Source organism: Gracilinanus agilis, chromosome 1 (assembly GCF_016433145.1).
Source record: "Gracilinanus agilis isolate LMUSP501 chromosome 1, AgileGrace, whole genome shotgun sequence".
Taxonomy (NCBI): domain Eukaryota; kingdom Metazoa; phylum Chordata; class Mammalia; order Didelphimorphia; family Didelphidae; genus Gracilinanus; species Gracilinanus agilis.
Genome location: NC_058130.1, coordinates 350,842,093 through 350,864,995, shown reverse-complemented (window position 1 = coordinate 350,864,995; position 22,903 = coordinate 350,842,093). Strand labels below are relative to the sequence as shown.

Genomic DNA, 22,903 nt, shown 5'->3' with positions numbered 1-22,903 from the left:
AAGATGAGCTGAGTCTTGGGGAGAGAATTCTATCTTCATAGCAGGAAACAGGGAAGGAACCAGTAGATAAAGATTGAAGATGGGAAAGAAAATGAGAGCTTGAATGATGGATAAGATCTTTAAAGAAAAGGGAGGGGATAGTATCACAGGCTCAAGAAGAGGGGTTTGCCCCGGCAAGAAGGGTCATTTTTTTTCTTTAGTGCTGGGGTAATACTTCCTTCCTGGAGTGGAACAAAAGAGGATAAGTAATGATATAAAAGGGTTCTGAAGTGTGAAACAGACAAATATTATAAGGAATTTCATAATTTCACTCTGTCTCATTAGGAGCAGAAGTTTTAGGTCAGAGGAAGGTTTCTAATTTGTATGCTGTCTCCTTAAGAGAAAGTAGCAGACAGCTCTGTCTCTTTAAGAGATAGTAGCAAATGGATTGGAACTGTCTCTTTAAGAGAAAACTATAAAACAGAGGAAAAGTTAGTTAAGGAAACTCCATTTTGTTCTGGCTTTGGTCTGAGAGGAGTTTGAAGGTGTTGGGTCAGTTTTCTCTGTCAAGGTTTGGGGAGTTTGATGTGAGATACTGGATTGAGAAGTCTGTTAATGAGGGGGCTGTTTTTTTCTCAGAACTCTGAGAGAGCTGCTGGACTGTCTGTGTCAACTGTGATAGGCAGTTTCTCTATTGATAGAGAACAGAATAATTACTTTAAAGAGTTTGTTACTGATAAATGTTCATCGATTAGTTAGTTAAAGAGTGAAATTTAACATTAGTTTAGACAGAGTAGATCAGTTTAGGCCTGCTCTGTCAGGCAAGAAGAAACTGCAAAGAAAGCAGTTAGATTTGGGGGTTTAAAGACAAGATTTTAGTATAGGATTTAGATTTATAGACATAGTATAAGGATTAAGTAAGAGATTCCTCTCCTATTTCCTAATTCCTGTTCCCTATCCCTACTCTCCTGATAATAAACAGTGGTGTACACCAAACTGCTTCCCGTCTTCTATCCACTGCCTACAAAATAATTTTACTTATAGGAGCTTTAGTTTATCCATAACACAAGAAAAGGAAGACTCATGACAAATAGCCTGAATTCTCCCAGGAAGGTAGAAAGTGAAGAACTCTGATGAGGGAGACAGGGATGAAGTGGGGATAGGAGCAGAGGGTTTAAGAAAAAGGCAACTAGGTTGGCTCAATGGATATAGCACTAGGTCTGGAGACCTGGGAGTGTCCTGGGTTCAATTCTGGCCTCAGATTCTTCCTGTGTGACCCTGGGCAAAACACTTAAGGCCCACTGTCTAGCCCTTACAGCTCTTCCACCTCAGAAGGATATTTAATTCTAAGGCAGAAGGTTAAGGTCTTGTTTGTTTGTTTTTACTATAAAGAAAAAAGATGAAGATCTGGAAAGCCACAGTGGGAAGTATGTTAATCAGAGAGGATTAAAAAGATTGCCTATACAGTACTAAAGACCCAAATGAGGTAAGATAATATGAATTTTTAGTGGAGCTAGTAGCACAATAACATGAAGGGATCAGCTTTAATCTGAAGAATATGAATAAAATGTTTTGGAGGCAAAGTGAGACACAGAGGTTTAAGAGCTTCAGTATGTCTTCACAACTCTTCATTAAATGTACTAGCAAATTGAGACTACTACTAGTCTAATTTTACCCTTTTCTAATTCAAAATGTAGCAAGATCACCCAGAAAACTTGAATACTTAATAAATGCTATGTTTGGAAGGGACTAACACTACTTAAAAGGTTACAAATACAAATTAGACCTATGATTTTACTAGTATAAAGAACTTTCTCTCAGAAGAAACTCTCTCCCCCATTGTAAGCCAGCACAATTTATAGACTCAGCGAGTTGTTTAAAGCATGGAGATTTAAGACTCTTGTCCAATTTCATACATTCAGTATGCCTCAAAGCAGGTCTTGAATGAAGAAGGCCTCTCTGCTTATGAGGATGGCTCTCTTCATTATGCAATGCTACATCTCATAAAATAAATAGCAATAAAAAGTACTCAAAAGATTCTTCCCAAAGTGCCATAAAATTCTAGCTTTACTCTGCAAAGCTAATATGATCCCAGAACTGAAACAAGAGTTCCCTGAAATAGTTCTAAAGTGAAAGGATACTGGTATAGTTCCCAACCACAACCTTCCCTAAACAGTATTTAAGTAGCATGTTCCATTTCATTCAATTGAGATGGTCTCAACTCCACAAAAAATAATGAGAGCTATAAAGGTTATATCCTCAAGTTATGAAATTGTTCACAGATAACACCATGTGTATGAACACCCCTAATTTTGCTTGATGAATGTGTTTTTTTCTAAATGATATTTGATCACCTCTTAGGTAATGGGCTCCTTAAAACCTTTTAAAATAATGTATGGGAAGATATGGTTCTGTCCATCAAAAATGAATATATTTTAATGAGGAAGAAATCAAGAAATTAAAGGTATTTTTACACTTAAATTCAGAGTGTTAATGGTCTAAATTCCCAGGGAAAGCTTGTGTGGGATTTCCAAACTTCAAGAGCTTTCAACAAGAGAGCACCTCCTCATTACAGGAAAAGAATTCATGTCAGTAGGAACTATTTAGGAGTAAAATCTTAAAAGATTTCATGCCCAAAGAAAAAATATGCATGAGTAAGGGTCTGTGTGTGGTTGCTGGACTGTATTCTTGGGTATACTTTCCAAATGGGGCAATTACTGGCCGGATCTGGGATTTTGACAGTTACTTTTGGAATTTGCCATCTGAGCTTCTAACCTGTCAGGATAGTCATTATAAAGGAAGCTGGCAAATTTGCAGGTGGACTGGCAAATCTGATGGGGGAGATTGCCAAGAGAGAAACAACTATAGAAGTTAAATAAGTTGGCAAAAATAACAAATAAATAGGACAAAAAGGATTAGAATATAAACTGTTCTTGAGCTTAAGCTCTAATGAACTCAGTTTGTTGCTTTGAGAGTATCATGCACATAGTAGGCACTAAATGAATGCTTGTTGGATTGGACAAAAGACCAGTAAAGTCTTAACTATTCATGACAATAAAAGGAAAACAAACAAGTCAAAAGAATATTTGAAATCTCATCTTAACAGCTTAAAAGCTCCACAGCAATTTCCCTCAATATAGAAAAACCATGACTCCCCACTTACTGGCCTAACACATGCATTCATCTTTTTTTGCTATATGGAAAGTAAACAGCTGTTTGTTTAATGTAAAACCATAAAGCACCATGTCATTATTGTTCTTAGATTGGAAACTCTAAGAGGATACAAAAAGTTTACTCCATTAAACTTTATTAAACTCTATTATTATTCTATTAAACTTATTTTGTAAACAAATGAAAAAATGAATGAAAAACATTTAAAGCACTATGCTATACAATGGGGTTACAAATAGAAAAGTGGAGATATTTAGATAGAATTATTTTACACTCTAATAGGGGACTAAACATGTTAGAGGTTTTGGCACTATTAGGAATATTATTATTGATTAATAAGTTCTGATAAGTTGAGTGGAAGTCAGAATGGAAAGCAGGAGGAGATTCTGTCAGAATTCTCAGGTGGAGTTTTTTAACTGCCACTCAGAGCTCTGGAAATTCTGAGCAGCAGCAGTTCTTGGGGCTGTCTTGTGACTGATCCTGGTTTAAAACAGAGCTGTTTCAAATCCTCTCTGAGACTTTTCCTTTAAAACCTTTGGAAATACTTGGAGTGACAACTTTTGGAGAGAGAAGTGACTTTGTGATCAGTGTTAAACTTAACAGAAGAAAAAGAGGATATTTTCTCTGACTTTTAACCCAGATTGAAGCAGGTCTAAGGCCAAGCATCAATCGGGGCAACTCTGACTGGCTAACACTGAACTTATCATTGCTGGAGACCTAATTTAAGGAAGATAAATATATTATTTATAAGTTATTAGAAATAGGTAAGTAAGTTTGGGTTTTTAGGTAGAAATAGGAAGTGATATTGTAGCCTGGTTTTCCAGGGGAAGACAGACCATGAGGTCTAGTTTGGGAGTGGGTCAAAGCTTAGTACCCCCTTAGTCTTTTCGTTTCCTGTTTTGGCAAAATTAAAACATTATAAGTATTAATAAATTAGGAATAAGTTTTTTTTCCATCTGCCTCCTGCCTTATCCCTTGCGTTGCCCTACAACCAAGGCCCACTACTGTTACCTTGGCCCTTGTATCTAGTGTATCTGATTAACAACAACAATCAGATACTGAATTTAAAAAAGACTTATTGAGGGCTGCTGGGTGGCTCAGTGGATTGAGAGCCAGGCCTAGAGATGAGAGGTCCTAGGTTCAAATCTGGCCTCAGACACTTTCCAGCTGTATGACCCTGGGCAAGTCACTTGACTCTCATTGCCCACCCTTACCACTCTTCCACCTTACCACTCTTCCACCTAACACAGAAGTTAAAGGTTTAAAAAAAAACAAACCCAACAACCATCACCATATCTTCTGACTTATAATAGACTACGTATCTTTTCTAAGGCAGAAGAGTAATAAGGGCTAGTTTATTGGAATTAAATGGCTTGCCCAGAGTCACACATCTAGGAAGTATCTGCAATCAAATCTGAACCCAGAGCTTCCCATCTCTAGGCCTGGCTCTCTATTCACTAAGCCACCTAGCTGACTCAAAATCATATGTTTCTAATGTTGATCAATTGGCAGGGCCAAGTACTTTATTAGTGAGAACTTTCTTTTCCAAATCTTCAGTAACTACTCTAGAGGCCTTCCTTAATCCCTCTTGGCACTGAAAGGTTACCATTGGCATCTTCTAGCTATCTACTTGATATCATTCAGGTTATTAAAGTGATCAGCTCATTTACTCTTCCTATTCCTCAATGGTGTAAATTGCTCCTGTTCTCATAGGTTTTATGCTTTGTTCATACTCACATGTACTTTTCCTTGTCTGAAAATAACCAGAGCACTTGAATGGGCATTCAGCACATGAAGGCAGAAGAAAGGAGTTATAATTCCAAATCAGCTACTATACATGGAACAGGACAACCAATGTAACAATTCAGAAATGTTTTACTTTAATGAAGTATATCTGGAGTTTTCCTGCAGCTTTCTTAAAGATTTTGCTAAGTTTTAGAACAAATTCACATATGTACATGTGTATTCATATATAGACACAAAAAAATAAAAAGGACTTTTACTTTTGCTCCAAATGCAAATAAGGTGCCCCTACCCCATTTTGAGTTTGCATAAAATCTGAGTACAGTAGGGAATTCATCAGATTTATTTTTCAGCATATATTTAAAAACCTTCTGACTTACTCTGATGGATCCATGATTTAAAGATATAAGTACTCCCCTCGCCAGTAGTACAGATGACAATACATCCATTCCTTCCCACTCTTGTACTCCCATGAATCCTTCAAAGGGAGTTCTCCCAATGTGCTGAGGGCCTTATTCTGACATTTACAGACAATGAAGTTTCTATTATTTATTTTGCGACATATCCAGGCCATCTCCTTTTCTGATCATACATCTCTCTATTGCCATCGTTTTATGCTGCTGCTTCCCCACAATTCTTCATAATTAATATGTTGTAATCCACCATGAACCTCCATTCCTTTTTGGGTAACACACAACTTTTAATTTTTTAGAAAACCTGATATTTCATGATTCATAGTTATAAAGCATCAACAGAAGAATGCTGATGGTAAAAATATAGGAGAAGTTTGGAGTCATTAAAAGAATTGTTCAATGTCCCAAAGGCTCTTTTTCCAATTCATTTCTGGACCCAGTTCACTGTACATCTACAAAGCATGTCCAAAATATGTACTAAGAGATGGGTCAGATGTACAGACTGCTCAATCAAATGTTTATCATACTGGGTAATAAACATTCTTTATCTACTATCCTCTGTGAATGGTTAGGCTGAATTCTTTTGAGAGTGGATGTTATTTAGGAGGCTCTGAGGTTTGATGCATTTTGGGTAATATCATTTAAAACAAGCATCTGGAGAAAATCACCATTTATAGGGAATTCCTCTTTTATTTAAAGCCTGTACTAGACATCCTCCATGACGGTTGCAAGTGTCTTTAACAATCTATATCTCCCTGTTTTATGCTTTGCTTGATTATTATTAGAGTCTAACAAAGATATCTCCACCAATACTGATTCAAAAAATCATGTACAAAAATATTCATAACTGCGCTCTTTGTGGTAGCAAAAAACTGGAAAATGAGGGTATGCCCTTCAATTGGGGAATGGCTGAACAAATTGTGGTATCTGCTGGTGATGGAATATTATTGTGCTCAAAGGAATAATAAACTGGAAGAATTCCATGTGAACTGGAAAGACCTCCAGGAATTGATGCAGAGTGAAAGGAGCAGAACCAAGAGAACATTGTACACAGAAACTGATACACTGTGGTAAAATCAAGTGTAATGGGCTTCTGTACTAGCAGCAATGCAATGACCCAGGACAATTCTGAGGGATTTATGGAAAAGAACACTACCCACATTCAGAGGAAGAACTACAGGAGTAGAAACACAGAAGAAAAACAACTGCTTGAACACATGGGTTGATGCGGACGATTTGGGAAGTAAACTCTAAACAACCACCAAAGTACAACTATCAATAATATGGAAATAGGTCTTGATTGATGACACATGAAGAAACAAGTGGAAATGTGCATCAGCTATGGGAAGGGGGGGGGCGGGAGAGGAGGGGAGTAAGAACATGAATCATGTAACCATGGAAAAAAATTTTCTAAAAAAAATCATGTATTTGCATGGAAGGAAATTTATGATAAGAAAGCCTTTAAGGTGGCAATTTGCTCTATCAAATTAAAGATTTTTTAAAGTCAGAAAGCACTAAGTCCAATGGGATTACACAGTCTGCAACATTTTTCTTAGCTATGTAAAGATGTAATCTATTGTAAAATATGATTTTTAAAAGCCTACTCATTACTTTCTCTGATAATAATTAAGAATGCCTTCAGTGCTTACTGACAATACTCAAAGATTTTATAGTAATGGAAAAGTAATTTAACAAATTTTTGTTGTAATAAAATCTAAGTTGTTTTCCCCCAATTATTTGATAACCTATCCTCTCTCAGATGGCTGATCAATCCCTCTCCACTTTCAAGATTATGCTTTAACCAGCATAGACCTAATCTTGATAAACTTGGTCTAGCTCAGTTGCTCTCCTCATTTTTATGTTCTGTAATGCTATTTCTACTTCCTCATTCAGCAAATCACATTGTGAAATAAAAGTCTAAGTGTGGCTGTTCCACTATCATCAATTAAAAGAATTTATCGAAATTTCAATAGATCTTTCCCAATTTAAATTTGTTTATCATTCTTCCAGTTTCATCTTCAGGATAATTGCATCAAGGATGATTATTATTTAATGTTGACATCTCACCAATTTTTCAGTAAACTTATTTTTTCCTACATTGCTTTTTGCTATTTATAAAAGAAAACTGCTCAGAACTTTATCCTCCTTCACAAAATTTCATAAATGGGAACTTTTCTTCACTCGGTAAGGAAACCCAAGGGATTGTTGGCTGAGATGGGTCTTTTTTTTTTTTTTTTTTTTTTGGTCTCACCACTTTTGTGACTGATTTTATTTGTTTACTTTTTTTGGATAAATGGTAATAATGCTGATGTCTGTTTTTTATCAGAGATCTCATTTTGGAGATCTGGTCTTAATTCAGGCCCATCAGATATGAAAAGTCTATACTTAAAAAAGATATATTTCCTATTTTAAACCAAATTAAATATTAGTGCTTTGTCACAATAGTTCTCTGGTTAAATAAGAGAAAATCCTCATTGTACTGTAGCTGACATTTGGTATAACAAATCTCAACACTTCCAAACTAGATCAAGTACAAAGAGAGAAGTCCAAAGATTCTTTCAAGTACATGGTGCTTGGCATTTTTTTTGTATCTCATAAGGCTGCTACATGGCTCCATTAGAATATAGGAGCATTAACTTTTCACCCACTTTGTAAATTACTGCCTCACCAGATTATTCTATGAAGGAAAATTTGTTACCAATTTCCACAATTTTGAGGCTCTCATTTTAAAGGCATCTTTCCTCCTGACAGGTTAGAAATTCATAACCAATGTTATCTAGCCACTAGAAAATCATAGCCTATGAGGTCCATGCTATAAGGACATCAGGAGTCACTCAGGAAAAAGTATGTTATCAATTTTTTCTCTAGATTGTGAATTTATAAAAAGCTGAAAAAAAGTAAAGAACTTCAAAATGAATCTATATAATCTACTGCATACTCTCTTGCCACAGAATACAAAATAGTAATGAATATTATACAGAAGAGACATTTTTCTAGAAAGATGCATAATCTTTTAAGTCATTTTACAACTTTGGCTATATGTGATTTAAACTACATTTGAAATAATATAACTTTAGAGCTAAAAAGAATTTTGGAAATCAGGAAACTGTATAAGAAAACTAGCTTTGTTTATCTGACTTAGCTATTTCTAGCTCCTTCCCTTAACTGTTTAGCGATCTTGCTTCAAAAATGAATTACAAAAAATATCCTTAGTTTCTTCCACCAGAAAATTAGGTGACTGGATTATATGATCTTTAAGGTCAGTTCCAGGTCTATTTTCTGAAATTAAAAACTCATAGAAAAAAATATTGCAGAAATTAAAAAAGCAATTTTTTTTACATACAGGAAATTATCCACTGCTAGCTTTTGAAAACAAAACCTGTTCTATGAAAGCAACAACTAATATACACACAGATATACACAATATACAGTATAGTTCAATGATGGTGAACCTTTTAGACACCTTGTGCTATGCCCCACCCCTCCCCCAGAGACCAGGTGCCCCTCATCTTCCCCTTCCTGCAGACAAGGTAGGGAGAGAGGGAAGGAGTGGCCCAGGTGTTCCACTCAGGGGGAGGGAGTAAGTACTTCCATTGGGCTGCTGGGCAGAGAGACAGGGAGACACAATGGAGAGGGGGAAGGGAGCAATTCTGCCAGAGGCCCTCTGCCTTTCTAGTAACTAACATTGGTGGGTGAAGGTGCATGTGCCCACAGAGAGGTCTCTGTGTATCATCTTTGGCATGCATGCCATAGGTTCACCTTCATGGATATGGGTAAAGAAAGCAGAGAAAGGAGAAATACACTCACATAGCAAGGTATAGAAAGAGAGCAACAAAGTCACAGAAAGAGATATTCCTCCTTGAAAATATGACTATAATGTAGCCTTTTAGAGTAATGCTTGAAAAGGGAATTAACAGTCCTTTTGTTTTAACTTAATCAATCAGGGACTTTGAGTTTCTCTCCCTTTTAATTTAATCAGTCAGGAACTTGAAGATCCTTTATCATTGATTGCAAATACAGAGAAAGTTCACACCCTCAGAGACAGGAGATTGATCCCACAGACACTGTCTCCCTGGGCAGTGCCAGACAAATTAATGAATGGTTCCAGAGATATGATGTGGAGAGCCAATGTGCAGAGCAAACTGCATATAAGCAGGAACCCAGTCTCTCTCTTTCTCTCTCTCTGGTGGCCCTTGCTGAAGGGACTCTCAGACTCGGATTCTGATTCCTGCACTGGTGACTTGGACCTGAAGGGAGATGCTTACTCTGAAGAGTATTGCTGAAGAGATTCCTGTGCTCTTCTAACTGGAGATTGGAACTTTGTCAGGGTCAACTTCTAACAGGCTCATAATTTTAATTTTTAATTATTATAATTGGTGACCATTATTTTTAATTATCACATGCTGTTAAAGACTTTAAATGCTATACTGTTTTCACAGCTATTCAGATACACAAACACACAAATACACACATATACACACTCATTTATTTTAATATGAGATATTCCCTTTCTTGGTACTTGTCCCATAGTGCTCTATAGAGATAAAAATTAAACATGAGATATTTTCTCATATCAATGTATTCTTTTTTAAAGAGCATGTGAAATTAAACAATTTTCTCTTATTCAGTAGGCTCTGGTGTATTCTTTTGTCCAAAATGGTAATAATTATGTTTTGATTTAATGTAAAATGTGTCAAAGATGTGATGCTATACAGTGATTACTGATTTACAGATGGTCTGATGAATCTGTGATCCCCTTTGATATGGGTATCCTATCCAGTAATGCAAATCATAATCCATCTAAGTCTATCTTGTGTAACTTCTGCCCCCATCTTTCAAAAAGTTCATAACAAGAGATTTATCCAGCACACTGAGTTCTTTCTCCTTATTCTTTGTCACAAGGATACCAATGGAATATACAAAATGTTCCCTGGTTATTTCTTGCTCTTGTTATGTACTTAATTCATATATGTATATGTATATGTATATGTATATGCATATACACACACACACACACACAAACATCCTTTGATATCTCTTTACGTTATTTCTTTCTCATTACTCCTTAGTTGTACTGAGAAACAGCCCGTTCATGTCCACATGTATATTTGATATCCCTTGGGTGATCCTTAATTTAAATTCTTCAGAGACTGTGGCAGACATGTGATAATGCTTGAAGAATACTGGTGTTAAAAAGATAGCCCTTGTTTCAGGGAAAAGCCTGGGGTCATTAAAACAACTTAAATTTCCCAAAGCCAACCCATCAATCTATAGCAACACTGGCTAACATTTTCGAGTTTGAGTGCCTAGAAATTCAAGCTGTCTGTGAGACCTCCCTTCCCCTGCCACATGACCAGAGAGCAGAGGGAGAAAGTACTTGCTTTGGGTGGCTGAACAGAGTGGGCAGGACATGCAAAAAATGTCCTTGGGCACTGGGAAGAAGGGGAACAGAGCAGCTCTCTGAGTGCCAGCTGGGCATGTGTGCCAATACTTCACCAACATTTCACTAACACTGCTCTATAGGTTATCCTTCTAATGTCATATTACAGGTTGAACAGCTAGTTTTCAACCATTTAGTTTATCTGAGTGTGTAGTTAGGGCAAACTCTCTAGCATGATCATAAGTCTCATTTAGGAAATTCTATGATATTCTGGAGCTTGACACAATCAGCACAATGCCATCAGCAAATAAAAGATCTTAACATTTTCTTCTACCTGAACTCTCTGCCCTGGACCTCCCTAACAGGGATGAACATTCATAGTGAGCCTACATCTCCATTTTATGCTTCCTTTGATATTAGTAATTAGAGGTCATAAGTAAGGCTGTATCTGTTAATCTTACAAGAAAAATATGCCCGCTTTCAATTTTACTGAATACTGAAATATAACTATATAAAAAATTCTTACTGTCGGGAGTTCTTTCCAGCCATTGATTGCATTCTGCTGTTAGACTCTTTACTCGCATCATTAATAATGTTAGCTACAAAAAAGGAAAAAAAAAAGAGGAAAATAAAATTTAAGTTGAAAACTAGAAAACAAAAACCATTTTATGAAGATAAATTTTTTAAATTATGCAATAACAGTATTATTTATTTTAAATACCAAAATGATATAAAATACCTAGCCTGAAAATAGCCAGTGAAATCACACAAAATAACTCATCACTCCAATCTAGAATTTTTAATTTAACCACTATAGTCAAAGACTTGAGGCTCAGTGCTGAAAAATGGTATACAAAAACAAATCAAGAAAGTATAAGAAATGCTAGTAAAATAGGACATTCTGAAAGTTAAAATCCTGTTGCTGTACTGGTGAATTAAGTTTCTTTATCTATATCACTGAAATAAAATGAAATCTGAAAACCAGGACAAACTTAATACTTGCCAACTTTTTAAAAAGTCAATTTGCTAGCAAAGTTCTTGGAAACAAACAGGTATTTAAGTACAACATGTACTGAAAATAGCAACACTTTCCACAATAGTGTGCACCAACAGTTTGGCTTTTGTTTTACTGAAGAATTCCAAATCAGCTATGCTATCAAAGCACTGGCCAACTTCATGTGTTAAAAAGACACTTTGGGGGGTAAACAATCTGCTTAAAATAACTTTTTCCTTTCTGTAGCTGTAACCTTTCAGTAATAACAGATCTAGGATTTGGAGTTGGAAAGGACTTTTCAGATCCCTAAGTCCAAATAATTCGTTTTGCAGATGAGGAAATTGAATTCTAAGGAAGTTATGTGACTGAAAAAAAGTCACAGTTAGTGAATAACAACACTTTGAACAAAGGCCCCCTAACTCCAAATCCAGAACTCTCTCCATGATATCATGCTGCCCTTCTTCTAAAAGAACTCCAGGGGACCTTGAGCTTTATAAAGCCTTATAATGAAATGGAAAAGTAAACCCTTCATTGTATAAGAAAAAGAAAGTTATCATTCTACTGGAAGATGTACAGGGAGGATAGAAAACAGAAAGGAAATACAGGTAGTTTGTAAAACCCAGTATTTTTTTTTTTAAAACCCTTACCTTCTGTCTTGGAGTCAATACTGTGTATGGGCTCCAAGGCAGAAGAGTGGTAAGGGTAGGCAATGGGGGTCAAGTGACTTGCCCAGGGTCACACAGCTGGGAAGTGACCCAGTATTTTTAATGGATGAGCAAACTGCTTTGCTTTATTCCTCTATGAATACAACACTCAACGCTCATCTGATTATCCAAATACTCAAGTAATCACTCCAGGATTTGCAGTCAGGCCTCTGTAACATCTACAATTTATTTGCAAGCATTCTTTGGGATATCTTCATGTTTGTTACTAAAATGAATAAAATCTGATGATTTTAGATGGCTTTAACTTTAAATTTCATAAGAATCATAGATCTAGAACTGAAAGAGCACTCAAAGGTCAGTTAGTCCAATCCCTTCATCTTAAAATGAAGAAAGTGGAAGGGTTAAATAATTTGCCCAAGGTCACAAGGTTATTAAATGTTATGAAATTTGAACCCAGTTTCTCTGACTCAATAGTTATTTCTATACATTAGACCACATTGAATGAGAGAAAACAGCAGAAAAGTGCCATGTAACCAAAAAATTCTTATAATAACAAGAATCTAAGAAAATTAATCAATCACTACTTCTGGAAGCCCTGAATCAATCAATCAGCAAGCAGTTATTAAGCTTTTACTATATGCAAGGCTGTGGATACAAAGAAAAAAACAAAAGCAGTCCTTACCCTCAAGGAGCTTATATCCTAATAAGAGAGACAAAGTACATAGAATAAATACATACAAGATAAACTCAGAGTAGGTTGAAAAATAGCCTTAGAGCAGGGGTTGGCAACCTTTTTGGCCATGAGAGCCATAAACGCCACATTTTTAAAAATGTAATTTCATGAGGGCCGTACAATGCTCACAGTGCTCGCTCCTGTAACAGTGCCTGAAGAAAAACTGTCTTTATGACTCCTGCAGAAAGAGCCATATCTGGCCCTCAAAAGAGCCAGATATGGCTTGAGAGCCATACGTTGCCGACCCCTGCCTTAGAGGGAATGGCACTAACAGCTGAGAGGACCAGGAAAGGCTTCCTGGGGGTGATTGTCTTTGAATCATCTTAAAGGAAGCCAAGGATTCAAAGAATAAGGGTAAGAATAGAAAGCAATAAGACATGGGGGCCATCTAATGGAAAGGCAAAGGTAGTACTTACTTCATATGTTTGTTAAATTCAAATGAAATAAAGTATGTAAACTACTTTAGAAATCTTCAACTATTATTCAAATATTATTATTACCTCCCATAACTAGCTCTTCTCCAGTTATACAATGGCAACATATTCATAAAAATAATCCTCAAATACTTCAGGATACTAAAATGGACCTTTTAAATAAGCACCCCTGGAAGTATAAATACTTTATTCAAAAACATCTTATGCAGATAAATTCTAGTTATATACTACCTTCCTTCTCACCAGCTCACCTAAGTCAGCAATCAAAATGGGCCAAGAGTACTATAGACACAACAATTTTTTTCCTCTCAGAAATCTAAAAATACCACTCTCTCTCCTCTTCCTAAGTCTTTTACTGGGTTATTAAAAGTTTTGGTCTTGCAAATGGTCTCCCAGCCTCACTAGTTCTTAACTTATATTTCTGTATACACACAAACAAATATATAATGTAGGTCTGGAAGAGACATTAGAAATCATTTTCTGGTGCCTCTTTCTGTCCACCTCATTTTACAAATGAGGAATTTCAGACTCAGAAATTTGTCCAACGTCAAATAACTAGCTGTTTACTACCATTGTAACTACACTAAATGCCAAAGCCCTAAGTTGTTTCTAATTATGCTACTTAAAAAATAATCACTGTATGAAAATTAAATCCAACCCTAATTTCATATGCAAAGCATGTGATATATTACTTTGAAATCATAAGCATGCAACAATTTTTTCTTTATCAAAAAAAACAAATCTTCCTTCTCTATAAAGTGGGTAGTGTAGGAAACCAAGGACACAACCAAATCATAAAGAATTTTCCTTTTCCACTGAACCCTGCAATATGGTATTTTCCAAACTAAATATAACAATTGGAGCACCCCTTTCCCAAACATATGTAATATGGGAATAATGATGCTGCTAATGAAGGCTTATATTAGGCTTGTATTTGAGGGCACTGGATGGTCTCAGTTGAGTCTTTGAGGCAAGGAGACTATCTTTTTAGTAGAGGATAATTTGGGTCAGCCAGAGATTGTGTGGGTCTGGCTGAGATGGGTTTTAGTCAGCTTCCCTGACTGTCTCTGAGCTCCCTAGAGGGGAGGAGTAAAGAGCCAAAGAGCCCCTCCCTTCTGGAGAGAAACTCCTAGCCTACAGGAAGTAAAAGCTGGTTCACTTCCTGACCAAGATGGATGCCTGGTTTAGCCATCAGGAAATAAAGGAAAGTTATTCTTCCTTTTTCAGCCTTTGCCCTAGTTGTTGGTACAACGAATCACCAGAAGCTCTTTAAATAAAGGCCAAAGGGGTTTATTAAAGCCAAGGGTAAGCTGAAGGAAGAGGGTAAAGTCTGGTAACTAATTGCTAGGGTTGAAGCCAGTGCTGGGGGTGGGGGTGGGGGGTGGGGTGTCACGGAAGGAAGAAGTCAGGCTGAGGGAGCCAGCCCTCAGCCAGGGATAAATTTCACTACCCTGATGTAGAAGGGTTTAGCAGATTGATAAATGAGGAGGTTGGCTTGGTCTAAGATTGTCCCTGCCTGCCTAAGGAATACTAATTCCACGTTCTCCTGCCCCCCAGGGCCCTTTGGGGAGATCCAGGGAATAGCAGGATGTCAAGGGAGAGGTCAAGGGAAATCAGCTAAAAGGCCAAAGCCCAAAAGCCCTTCAGTTGGTACTCCAGGGATATTTATAGTCCCAGGCTCCAATGGTTTTGCCGTGAGACCAGAACTCTGGCTGGATCAACATTCTATTTCCCCCAACTGCCAGGATTGCCTCAGGTGGATTTGCAAGTGCCAGAGATTCTTGCAGCAATCCTGAATTACACATACTATATAACAGTTTACCAAAGTAATTTGTTAAACATTGTCCAAATATTTTACCTTACAGCATATGATTTTCTATAAACAAAGCTTTTTAAAAGTCCTTAATTACAAACAAAATTAATATGAACAGGAATAGAAAACAATTTCTTCCAAGAAGAGTGATAATTAAGTATACCTTTATGCCGATATGAATAAAATTTTAAAACTTTTTTTCCTCTTATGGAAGAAAAGTGAAAAACTTTAGCAATGCCTTTAAAGCAATAATGAAAATAGAAAAAAAAATTTTAACTCAGCACAATTAGTTTCCTCTAAAAATGTCCTAATAACTTCATTAGGAAGATGGACTCTATAAACTAGAAGATACCTGTTTGCTCAAAAATTATCTGACTTTATTGTACTACTTTGTAGGGTTTGAGTATATTTTTATTTCAGGCCTCATCCACATCACAGTAATTATATTTATTACATTTTGCCAGATTAAGATAATAAAAAAATTAAGTATATGTTTTACATAAATTTAATGATCCTTTAAATCAGTGACTCCCAAAGTGGGTGCTCCCGCCCCCTGGTGGGTGCTGCAGCAATCCAAGGGGGCAGTGATGGCCACAGGTGCATTTATCTTTCCTATTAATTGTTATTAAAATTTTTTAAAAATTAATTTCTAGGGGGCTAAGTAATATTTTTTTCTGGAAAGGGGGCAGTAGGCCAAAAAAGTTTAGGAACCACTGCTTTAAATTAATGTCCATATCTTGAATTCTGGTAATGTTTTATTTTGAATGTTTAAAGTTACATCAAGGAAAAAAGTTTATTTTTGGTTCATGCCTTAAAAGAAGCCCAATAGTCACTTGTTCCTATGAAAGTAGTTGACTTCAACACAGAATGTTTCACTTCTGAAATAGAAATTACCATTACCAAAATACTCTCAATTTTTTGATCAAGCTAGAGAGCAGAATTTTCTATCTTATAAAAAATGTTGTCAGTTAGATGGATTGAGGTACTCATTACATCAATAAAGAACATCAGTTATATCTTTATATGTGGCCAAAAAATCCACCACCTAGACAAGGTCTTTGAAAGAAAAATATATAGTCAGTATATCACAAGGCTTGTTCTCAAAGGTTTTTCAGCTTGGCTGAGTCTGCATTCTGCTGGTCTTTGGTAATGCAATCTCACCTTCAGACAGGCCTGAAAATGGTACAACTTTATGCTCTTCATTTTGGAAAAACATGATAAAAAACTATACATACAATTTACTTTTTTAAAACAACTAATGAATTCTACTTATCTTTTAGGAAGAAAAAAGAATAAGACATACCTGACCATTGGAATGGTTAAGTCTTTCACCTCCAGCCAGTGCTATCTCCTGCTGACACTTAATTAAAAAAAGGAAAATAAGTCACATCCTATATGCAGCACACAAATATTTCCAAGTCAATTTAATATCCACAAAAGACAACAAAATTAATGACAATATGAAGAATGGGGATAAGAGTAAGAATTAGAACTATGATTTCATGAGATGAGGACCTCCAGGATCTTCTACCAATATAGCTTAGTATTTCTGCTGTAATTTATATTCTTAGAGAATGGCTTAGGGCACTGAGAGGTTAAGTGAAAAGCTCAGGTCACACAGTCAATGCAAGGTATTCCTGGCTCTGAGACTGACTCTCTAATAATTACATCACATATAAGAATTCGAAGCTCTCATTTGTGTAAGATGGAAAATTATGAGACTGGCCATAAATTAATAATTTTATTAATTCAAAAGTAGTAGGGGGAAAAGATGAAAAAACAGGAGAGCAATATATAGGTACTTTCCTTTCTGCTCCATTTAGCTTGTTATTCTGTGGCCCCCCATTAGGGTCCTTTAGCCAGGCTCACAGGGAAGTCCAGCCAGCAACAAACACAGAAGAAAAGAGAAAAATCTACTCTTGCCTCAGTTTATAAAACTTTTTCTCCACCCACTAACTCTCACATATCACGTCTTGGGAGCCAACTGTGGTTTTCTATTTTGCCTGGGCCACTCAAGGGTGCAGTCTAGGTGGTCAGTGCAGGGGACATCCATCCTGCCCCTGTCTTGCGATCTTTTGCCTCCACTGCTGCATTTTTTCTGGCTGCCATACTATCTTCATGACCCAATTCACTCAATGATTACCTTCACACAATCCAGGTCAAGTTCAAGCTCATGCAAGATATACAGCCCCAGAAAGGGGGGAGGTTAAGTTTTCATCATACACTTGCTAAGAAACAGTACTAAGAATATAGTTTAATGAAATTTGTTGCAAGTAGACAACTATTAATTAGGAGAGACCAGAAATGTTGACAGAGTTTACCCTGACTAATATCAGTTGGAATGAAGGAAAGGCAAATAGGAAGAGAATCAGTCTGAAGAATATCAAAACAGCCAAATAGAGAGGAAATAATGTCAACAAGATAAGTGATTTTGGAACTAGACAAATTACAAAGAAAATAGCATAAGATGTTTATGTATGCTGCTAATATTGATTAATCTTTTAAACAGATTAAAGAGGTATCTAGGTGGCTCAGAGGATGGAGAGCTGGGCCTGGAAATGGGAGGTCTTAGGTTGAAATCTGGTCTCAGATACTTCTTAGATGGGTGACTCTGAGCAAGTTACTTAGCAAATCAAGTGCCCCATACCATTCTTCTGCCATTGGAACAGATACTTTATCTTTTAGGTGCATTGCAATATTTATATTTGGATATGTACTTACAATTGGGTATCTTTTCCAGCTTTATGCCATTGGTAAGTATGCCTTCTAAATTTTCATTCAAACTATTAGTAAAAGTGCTTAATTGGGGGGCAGGTAAGTGGTTTGAAGATAAAGCCAGGCCTGGAAACTAGAGATTCTGGGTTCAAATCTGGCATCAGATATTTCCTAGTTGTGTGACCTTAGACAAGTCACTTAAGCCTAAATGCTGAACCCTTACTGCTCTTCTGTCTTGGAACCTATACTTAATATCAAAGCTAAGACAGAAGGTAAAGGTTTAAAAAAATGCTGAATATGAATAGGTCAAGGACTCTTATAGATTGGCAACTATTTATTAATCAACACTCTTTAGCTATATGGTTATTCAACCACCTCTGAATTATTGTTATCTATATTTTAAAAAAGGATTCATTTTCTAAAGCAATTAATATGAAAATTTATGATCTACTTCTTTCAACATATGATAATAATAGCTATCATTTAAAGGCACTTTAATGTTTGCAACATTTTCTCATTTGATCATCACAACAATTCTGGGAGATAGGTACTATTATTATCCCTATTTTACAGATGAAGAAACTCAAAAGCTGAGCTGAGTAAAGTTAAGTGACTTGCCCCCGCATCACATATCTAGGAAATATCTAAGGCAAGAACTGAACTTAAGACTTCCTGACTCTAAGTTTAAAGCTGCATTTACTGTGCATAAAGTATATGAGATATGAAATATAACATAAATAAGGAATTATTTTATTTAAAATAGAAACAGAAAATACTAGCTTTAACAAAACATCCTAGAAATTATATCATGAAATAGATTACTATAAAATAGACTTAGTTATACTATTACTTTCCCTCCTCAGAGTTAACAGAAAAGACTTATTAAGGTGTCTAATGAGCAAAGTGGCAAAACATGTGAAATGGAAAAGAAAAAAAAGTAGTTGTCCATGCTCTCTTACAGTCATGATACACTTTTTTCCAGAGCCATTAAAGACACATTATCCCTACTCAGTAATAAAACAAACAAATACAAACCATTGAAAATACTCTAGAAAAGACACAAAAACTTATGATGGAGAAATAATTTTTCTTTTTTAAGAAGATATTAATTGCTCTATTAACTTTAAACCGATACTAGAAAGAATGAGTTGGTTTAAAAAGAAACATTTTTAAGCAGCTAATTGTAAGCAGCCTTGTAAAGCTGCATCATTCACAAAAAGAGTTAGGTGTTTAGTACAAAGCTGTGTACTTTTTATCAAATCAGAAAATATATATGGCTGACATTTTAAAAAAAAGTGCTCATCCTAAATACTAAGGAAACCACTGTGGCCATTGTAACCATTGAAACCAATGGTTTTCTGATTTCCAGTTTTCCCCCTCCCCCACTCTCATCCAGTTAAGTCCCATGCATATTAATTTTGGTATATCTAGTTTGTCTCTTGGTACTTACTTTTTCCATCTGTTTCCATAACTCTTCACATTCTTCAATAAGTTTATCTTTCCTATCCACAATATATTCTTCATTCTCAATATCATCTGGAGTTAGATTTTGTTGATTTACTGCCATACTTGTGTTAGTCTCTTTACCTATCGACAAATAAAACTGGTCAGAAATGACATGAAACTAATAATACTATTTGTATACTTTTTTCAAAATAATTCTACCTTACTCAACACTTATCAATAGTCTTTTTAGATAATGGGTACAGTTTACTCTTATGCCCCTAGATTATTATCCTTCCCCCAAAACTCTCCCTTCTTTCAAATTTTCCTATTACTCTCCAGGGGACCACCATCCTCCCTAACACTTAGGCTCAAAATTAGTGTCATCCTCGGCTTCTCATTCTCATTCCTCCCACTTATCTAATTTGCTGCCAAATTATGTCATTTCTGTCTTCAGAGCATCTCTCTTATATATCCCCTTCTCTCATTGACAAGCCACAATTCTAAGTCAAACCCTCATCATCTATCTCCTGGACAACTGCAACTGGTCTTCCAGCCTTTTCTTTCTCTACTCATCCAACTGCCAAGGTGATATTCTAAAGCACAGATCTGAAGTGTCAGCCCACCTTACTCACTCAGTTCTGGTGACTCCCTTATACCTCCAGGATCATATTCATAACTTTCCCTCTTCCTTAAACATAATCTCTCTCCTCACTTTCTACAATCTAGTAACACTGGCCTGCTGGCAGCTGAACTTGAATGCAATCTCTTCTCTCTGGGCTCTTACTCCAGCCATCTTCTCTGCCTGAATTGCTTTGCTTTCTCATCTCCACCTCCTAGTTTCCTAGCTTCCTTCAAGAACGAATCCAAATTATACCTTCTGCACGAGGTCCTTCACTTTGCCTTCTACTTACCCTGACATTACCTTTTAGGTACCTAGTTAGTTAAATGTTGTTCTATTGTTAGAATGTGTTGAGAGCAAAAACTGCTTTTGCCTTTCTTTGTACCCCTGGCACACAGTGTTTAATGAATAACTTCTTGACTGGATTTATATGTATGTGACAGCAACAGAGAAGCTAATTGACACTATTAACTTCATATGAATGGAAAAGATGCATCTTTATCTGCTGTTTCAGACTGGTTGGCAGGCCATTCATACCCAATCTGGTGCTTGCCCTTTCTCTGATTGAACATTACTAAAAGAATCCAGCAAACCCAAATAAACACATAGAAATTGATACTTCATTTACTTCAAATAGCAGGTGGATAAATATGCAAAGAATGACCTGGGTAATGGATGGATATACAAGTGAGTCAACAAAGAGGCAGTAAAAAGGTCAGTGAAGAAATCATGGGGTGCTACATTATTATCCTTACAATTTAGTTTAACTTCTCTTTAACTCCTATCAGGTTGGGGTTTTTTGTTTTTTTAAACCCTTACTTTCTGTGTTAGAATTAATACTAAGTATCAGCTCAAAAGCAGTAAGGAGGAGGCAAGTTGTGTAAGACCAGGGTTACCCAGCTAGGAAGTATCTGAGGTCACATTTGAACCCAGACTCTCTAGCCACCAGGCCTGGCACTCTATCCACTGAGCCAATTAGCTGCCCCTCTTTTAAGGGTCAATAGAAGAGATTTCCAAGGTAAATTTGGAAGGATTTTATGAATAATAGAAAATAATAAGAATGTATCAAAGGTGACACTAAAGTTTCAAATCTAAGCGCCTAGAGAAACTGCTCACCAAAGACCAGAAGAGCTCTCTAGAAGCTGACCTTCTTGCTTTTAACATTGGTAAAAAGCTAAAATGGTCACATGCCACTTGCCTCCAGAGCTATATGGGGTTATTAATCAATTGACATTTATTAAGCACCTTCTGGACTTCAAGATGCTTACTGGCCAATGGGGAAAGGAATAACAACATACAAATAAATATAATTAAAGCAGGCTACATACAGAATAATAGGTTATAGATGGGAGATGGGGACTTTAGCATTTTCAATAATTTTTCTCTCATAAACTGAGGCATTTTAAAAACATTACCAGTACAGGTTTCACAATCATTGATTATGGTGCAATAGAAAAATTGCTGAATTTGTCAGAAAATTTAGGTTTAAATCCCAGCTCTGTTAAAAGCCCCCTTTTAAAATTTATAATCTACTTATCCAATCCTAAAGTCTCTGCTGATATCCAGTGAGCATCTCCAACTACCTATTGTACATCTTGAACTGGTAACATGTCCAAAACTAAAATCTACTTCTTCCCAAAATGCTTCTCCCTTCCAAACTTCTCTAACCAACTTTAGAAAACACCACCATCCTCCTAGTCACCCAACGTCAAAATGTAGATCTCAATTCTGGACTTTTCACTCTTTCTGACCCTCCATGTTCAATGTTTTAAAGGCCCCCTAATTTTACCTTCATACATCTTTCTTATGCATGCCTTTATCTTTTTGACACTGCCACCCATTCTGGTACAGGCTCTCATCACTTCATGCCCAAGGTCTTTTGCAATAGCCTGCAGGTGGGTCTGCCTTACCTCAAAAGTCTCTTCTCCCTCCAGTCAATCCTCTCCATGTTAAAGTGATCTTCTGAGGGTTCAGATCTGACCATCTCACCTGCCCCCATACTCAATAAACTATAGTGATTCCTTCTCACCTTGGGATCTGTTATATTGAATCTCTGGAAGCTTGAAGTTCACTCGGTGATTGACAGGTGAATCGGTTGGATGTCAGAATGTTCCCAGAGAGGCATGCGGACTCAGGAGAGGGCAGTTGAGAACCCTGACAGAGGTTCTTGGGTCTTTACCAGTCCCTGAGGCTGGAGATCAGGGGATCCTGGTCTTTGGGAAATAGAGACTTGCAAACTCAACCCTGCAAGCTCCTTCTGTGTTTCCTGTACCTTCATCAACCTGTATCAGACCACCATCTCTGATTCTACTGCCCCTAGATATCAGGAAGTCAATCATCTTAGTCATCTAGGTCTTCCTAGGGCCCCGAGGGATCCAGGAAGTGGGCAGGAGAAGAAGAGGGTGGATAAAGGATGGATATCTCAACTGATTAGGCTTAACATCTACTGAAGAAGAAGCTGAAACTACAGCAGTTTGCCTGCTCTGGTGTAGCCCTGGCCAGGCTGTACCAGAGAAAAGCTATCATTTTGATTCCTTCATTTGCCTGCAGTTAGAGATTCATTATTATCAATTTAAAGTAGGGTCTCCCAATACCTCTATCCCATACCATTATCCTTCTGTGTCAAATACAACCAAAGTTTTAAAGTACCTTCCTGAATTGGTTTCCAAAGCTTATTTGGGAAGGGAGTCACGCAGTCAGATTACCAAGGTACCCAGCTGAAGAGCCCAATAATTAATATCAATTAATCCCAGGTGGGTCCTGAAGGGATAACATACATTGACCTAAAGGATCCTGCC

The 22,903-nt window shown here is 36.7% G+C and overlaps 1 protein-coding gene across 1 annotated transcript in view; it reads right to left on the bottom strand.

Moving 5' to 3' along the window:
* Positions 1-19,607, bottom strand: part of CENPK (centromere protein K) — a 36,833-nt gene extending 17,226 nt beyond the window's left edge. Inside the window, exons 1-3 of the mRNA XM_044657718.1 lie at positions 19,491-19,607; positions 16,629-16,685; positions 11,213-11,285 (exon numbers count right to left, since the gene is read on the bottom strand). Coding sequence (XP_044513653.1) covers positions 11,213-11,285; positions 16,629-16,685; positions 19,491-19,607 — 247 coding nt within the window. The remainder of the gene's footprint in view (positions 1-11,212; positions 11,286-16,628; positions 16,686-19,490) is intronic.
* Positions 19,608-22,903: the final 3,296 nt, after the last annotated feature.